Below are 5514 nucleotides of genomic sequence, written 5' to 3'. Positions count from 1 at the left end.
CAAAACCAGTAATGAAACTCTATTAAGGAAATATGTTGAATATTTTTTATGCAATATGCTTTTTTGTGAGATCTAAAAATTTAGTTTATGAATTAAAAAAATAATTGTTTGTTGTTAGATAAATTGTATTTAATTTAAATAGAATAATTCAAATAACTCTCATTAAAAATATCAAAAAGTTATTGTATTTAATGATTGTTCAGATTTTTAATTGATAGTAAGATCTATGAAAATAAAGAACCCAAAAAATCAAAAGATACCGAATGTTAAATTAAGTGATATTAATAAATAAAGGTAACAACAATTATTAGAATAACCAGATAGTAAATCTATTTTTTCATTAGGTTATTCAAAATAAATTACATTTAAAAGGTGTTATTTAGAATCTAACCATAAACAGTGTTAGTTATTTAAATTTAATTGAAGAATATCCACGATAATGTACTTTCTCACAAATACTAAGAATAACAAAAATATTGAAAAAACTGTTTAATCAAAATAGTTATTAAAAAAAATAGTATATTACTTGATTGTTTAAATGATGAAATTTTTATACAAAAGTCAATGTATTGTTAAGAACATAATGTTTTAAAAAAGTTAAGTGTGTACAAGAAACAAAGAAATAACAATTAGAAATAAATAGTGTACAAGAAAAATTATTTATGGCTTGTCATTCATAGTATTCAATTTGATAAATTAAACAATAAGTTATCAGATAACAATTATTTTAACCTTTGATAAACTAAAAAAATTTGGTTTTTCTAATGTTTTGAAACAAACAATAATTAAATTACATAATAAAAAGAAAATCAATAATTTAAAACCAAAAGAGTAAAAGGATTATTAAAAGAGATATAAAATAATTCATTCACACTACTTCATCAATCTCATTCTTTTAAAGAAAAAGTTAAATAGAAGATGGATAAAGCACAAGAAATAAAAAAGTTGTTTTTATGAATAAATCTTCATCAAGATAAATGAACAACAAAAAATAGGAAAAAAGTGAAACCCTCTTTATTTTTTTTCTCGTATCTTAGTAATGAACTTAAAAATATAAAATACTATGCTTAAATTTAACGAAGATAAAAGTGTGTTATTAGCGCTATACAAGAACACTGTACAAATTTATTCTCAAAACCTCGAACATAAAGGATTTATTACTTGTAATTCTCTTGTAATTGATGCTTTAGAACTTAGTAATAAAATGGTCGTTGTTTTGTGCGATGACAAAACAGTGAATATATATAACGATAAAGTGTTAACACACCATCTATTACTAACAAAAAAACCAACATCTGTTTGTGAAATAGATAATCAAATATTAGTGTCTGATAAATTTGGTGATGTTTATAGATTTAAAATTGATGAAATGCCATTGGCAACAGAAGATATTAATAAATTAAAAGATACCATTGCACAAAATATTATTTTGGCTCATTTTAGTGTTATTAATCAAATTGAAATATCAAAGAAAAAAAATGCTATTATTACTTGTGATAGAGATGAAAAGGTTCGTGTAACTCGATACCCAAGAACTGATATTATTCAAAGTTTTTGTTATGGATTTGTTGAACTTGTTACTTCATGTAAATGCGAAGAAATTAATAATATTCCAATTGTTGTTTGTGGGAGCTGTGATGGAACAATGAGAATTTATAAAATAGAAAATGGGGAAGAAATAAAAATGAAACAATTTGATAAAAATGATGTTGTCATTATTTATGACGTTGAAGCTATGAATGAAGAACTTCATATTCTCGTTGGTATTGAAAACAAAAATTATTATACAATAAAAATTCCTGTTATTGGTAATAATTTAGGAGAAATGCAAATAGAAAAAGGAGAATGTATTATTAAAGGAGGAAAGTTTACCAAAGATGATCTTATTATTTATAACTCAGATGACCAATTGATTTTTGTTAATAAAAGTCAAAAAGTTAATATTCATACTGATGGGGCTAATAGCAATTTCAAAAATGAAGGAACCCTTTATGAAACATTACGTAAAACTATTTCCCCAAAACAACGATTTATCAATATGGAGGATGAAGAAACTGAGCCACAAAAAATTTTTAAGAATGATTGAATAATTTGAACTACTTATCTTTGTTTTTTAAGGAAAAAGAAATCTTGTATATGACTTAATAAGGAAGACAGACCAACTATTTAATAGTTATGAAGGAAGAACTATAATAAAAAATAAAAATTAACTAATAAAAAACACTATCATTACGTGTTGCCAGTTAATCAAACTTCAAATAAACATATATAAAGTACCATCTTGTTTAATTAGTATTCACTCATTTTAAAGGATGGCATTCAACTGTAGCATTGACACAAAAGATATCTACATCGGTAAAGGCCAAAACCAAAAAAGTGCTGCTAGGCCAGTAAAGAAACCAAATGCTGGTATGAATTCAACTACAAGTGGTTCAGATATTAGAACCATTGAAAGAAAAGCTGACGAAGGAGAGACTCCTTTAGTACACAAACAAGTCAGTCACAAGGTTTCATTGGAAATCCAACGAGCCCGTCAAGAAAAACATCTAACTCAAAAAGAATTGGCTCAAAAAATAAACGAAAAACCTCAAACAATCGCTGATTACGAAAGTGGTAGAGCAATCCCAAGCCAACAAGTGTTGGCTAAATTAGAACGTGTTTTAGGAGTCAAATTAAGAGGTCTTAAATAAGTTCTTGTAATTCATTTATTCTAATTTTTTCTATCTTAAAAATATTATTTTTTTTGGGTTTACTACTCAAATTTAACTGATAGAAATAAATGACATCAATAGCATAAAAGAACTTCACAATAAATTAAACAAATCCATAACCATAAAAATGGATTAAATTAAATAATACTTCAAAAAATATTTTCAACAAAAATAACGTTTAAACAATAATTAAATATTAAAAGAAAGAAAGGAATCAATTAGAGAAGAAAGCGTTAGAGACGTGACGATTAGTTAAAGTGGTAATTGAATGATTAGAGAACATTAAATAGTGAAGTTTAGGAGAGATGAAGAAGTCCATAAAGTAAAGAGGGAAGAGAGAGAAAGAAGAGAAAGAGAGAGAAGGGAGAGAGGAAAGAGAAGGGGAAAGGTCAAGAGAAGAGTCAAGAGAGAAGATGAGAGAAGAGTTAGAAAGATATAAAGATTGGATTTTAGAGAAGAGAGGAAGAGAAGAATTTTTAGTGACGTAGAGGATATTAAAAGGAAGAAGAATATTTCGTTTGAAGTCAGAAGGAGGAAGAGAAAGTTCGAGGTCGAAAACAAAGGAATGAAGAAGATCGATGTCAATATTAGGAAGAAGAGGAATTCCTTTATAAAGTTTATTTTCACCATTAATATCAATTTTAAAAGAAGTATTGAAATAATGAAGAATAGGAGAATTAGGAGAAAGAACAAAATGAGCGAGTTTAGAAGGAATATTATTAAAAGAATGAGGAGGAAGAACAGAAAGAAGTTGTTCTAAAGGAAGAATAGGAGTATCAGAAGAAAAAGAAATAGAATCATTTTCATTAAGATATAAAGCAAAATCTAAAGCAAAAGGAGCATAATGAAATTTATAATACCATCTCCAACTAGGAAGTTTATTAAGATAATAATTAAAAACCCAAGAAATACCTTCAAAATAATGATGAACAATATTTTGAATAAATTCAATATTTGTAGTATTAAAATGAATTTGATAATAACGATCATGATAACCTTCTTGATTTAATTTTATTTCTTTTGATGAATCAAAATAAATATTTTGATCATATACTTTAACTTCTTTATCTTTTTTTGTATTTTGAATAATTTCTTTTAAAATATTTGATTCTTCTTCTCCTATCATTTTAAATAATTCTTTAAAATTTTTAATATTAATTTCTGTTCCTTTACTTAATCTTTTTCCTTTAACATATAATTTCCAATAATTTTTTAATAATATTTCCATTCCTCTTGTTTGAATTTTAATTGATGGAATTCTTGGAAGAAAATCATTTCCAACTAGAAATGAAATTAATATAAAATCATTAATAATTTCTTCTTCTATTATGTTAATTTCTTCTTCTTCTTCTTTATATTCTTCTCCTTTTTTTTCTTTTTCTTCTTTTTTTGTTTCAATAAGATTTTTTTTAGCTTCATTAATAAGCCATTTTCTTAATTCATTTGGATAACACATAATTAATTTTGTTTCTTTTCCATGATCTTTTGTTTTATGTTTTTTTCCACATATATCACATTTAATATTTTTTTTTATTATTTCTTGTTCTTCTCTTAAAATTGTCATATTTGTAATATTAATTCCTAATGTTAAAATAATTAAATCTCCATCCATTCCATAAATACAATGTCTTTCTTCTTTAAATTTACAATTCTTTTCTATTTCTTTTCTAATAAATTCATATATTTTATGTTCTCCTTCTCCTGCTACTTTAGAATCACTTAATATTACTCTAAGTCCTGACCAATATATATCATTATCCATTCTATTAACAATATATCCATGAAGTGCAATTCCTATTTTTTCCATAAATTTCGTTCCTGGTGTAATACTATTTGAATCAAATCCTCCATTATTATTAATTATTGAACAATATCTTCTTTTTCTTTGTTGAATAATTTTTGCTACTGGACATACTCCATCTACTCCTATAAATATCATTTTTCTTGGTCTTACATAATTAACATATCTGTCTATTTCTTTAAATATCCTTTCCATTATTTCTTCTTCACTTTTGGCTTCTTCCTCTTTTTCAGAATGTGAACATTGGTGTATTATCCCATTAAAATCTATATATAAATTATCATATTCTTCTCCAGTTTCATTCTTTTCTCTTTTGTCTTTCCCTTGTATCTCTTTCGGTAATCTTTTAACATATTTTGGGCATATTTGTTTTACCCATGCAAATAAACTTGGTACTCCCATTTATTATCTTTTTGTTCTTTTTTTCTTTTTTCTTTTTTTTTATTTTTCTTTTCTTTTTTCTTTTTTCTTTTTTCTTTTTTATTTGTTTATTATTTATTTATTATTTAAGATGCGAAGCATTACAGGAAACAACACAAAAATTATAAAACAATCAATAACAAAAGAAGGAGAAATCCATATCATCCATGAAATATAAATGATAGAAGAATGAGTGAAAACACGTATTATCTGCATGGACAGAAATACATTAATCATCACAACAATCATTACCATATTAATAACTATCACCATAACAATTATCATAACAGTTATAATAATAATGATATGAATCATTTCGCTCATCACTTCATTCATTTTCATCATCATAAGTATTTTATCAATAATTCAAATAGAAACAATCAATATTATAATACAAATAAATCACATAATAAAACACAACACAGATATAAACAATACCATAATAAAAGACAACGACAAATAAGAAATAAAAGAAATGATAGAAATACAAAACAAGAATATTGGAAAAGACTAATTGAAGAAGAAACCAAAATACTTACACCACAAGAAATAGAATAAATTAAGAACACTAAGATTAAAGAA

General features: G+C 24.8%; 3 protein-coding genes across 3 annotated transcripts, besides 11 other annotated features; 2 read left to right on the top strand and 1 right to left on the bottom strand.

Annotated features, from left to right (window-relative positions):
- The first annotated feature begins 780 nt into the window (after positions 1-780).
- Positions 781-823: a sequence feature (AT_rich).
- A 240-nt stretch (positions 824-1063) lies between these two features.
- EDI_265540 (wdr4-prov protein, putative) lies at positions 1064-2086 on the top strand (the record flags this gene model as incomplete). Its single annotated transcript, XM_001734503.1, has 1 exon — positions 1064-2086. The coding sequence occupies one exon, from the start codon at positions 1064-1066 to the stop codon at positions 2084-2086; it is 1023 nt and encodes a 340-aa protein (XP_001734555.1).
- A 102-nt stretch (positions 2087-2188) lies between these two features.
- Positions 2189-2221: a sequence feature (AT_rich).
- Positions 2222-2312: 91 nt separating this feature from the next.
- EDI_265530 (uncharacterized protein) lies at positions 2313-2690 on the top strand (the record flags this gene model as incomplete). Its single annotated transcript, XM_001734502.1, has 1 exon — positions 2313-2690. One exon carries the CDS (start codon positions 2313-2315, stop codon positions 2688-2690), a length of 378 nt encoding a protein of 125 aa, XP_001734554.1.
- A 13-nt stretch (positions 2691-2703) lies between these two features.
- Positions 2704-2745: a sequence feature (AT_rich).
- Positions 2746-2842: 97 nt separating this feature from the next.
- Positions 2843-2913: a sequence feature (AT_rich).
- A 12-nt stretch (positions 2914-2925) lies between these two features.
- Positions 2926-4914, bottom strand: EDI_265520 (5'->3' exoribonuclease, putative; the record flags this gene model as incomplete). Its single annotated transcript, XM_001734501.1, has 1 exon — positions 2926-4914. The coding sequence occupies one exon, from the start codon at positions 4912-4914 to the stop codon at positions 2926-2928; it is 1989 nt and encodes a 662-aa protein (XP_001734553.1).
- Positions 3040-3136: a microsatellite.
- Positions 3836-3872: a sequence feature (AT_rich).
- Positions 3915-3935: a sequence feature (AT_rich).
- Positions 4048-4100: a microsatellite.
- Positions 4227-4250: a sequence feature (AT_rich).
- Positions 4915-4922: 8 nt separating the features above from the next.
- Positions 4923-5002: a microsatellite.
- A 19-nt stretch (positions 5003-5021) lies between these two features.
- Positions 5022-5514: part of a repeat region that runs on past the window's edge.

Source organism: Entamoeba dispar, genomic scaffold, assembly GCF_000209125.1.
Source record: "Entamoeba dispar SAW760 scf_1105229458317 genomic scaffold, whole genome shotgun sequence".
NCBI classification, from domain to species: domain Eukaryota; phylum Evosea; order Mastigamoebida; family Endamoebidae; genus Entamoeba; species Entamoeba dispar.
The sequence above is the reverse complement of the archived record's forward strand: the minus strand, read 5'-3'. Positions and strand labels throughout refer to the sequence as shown.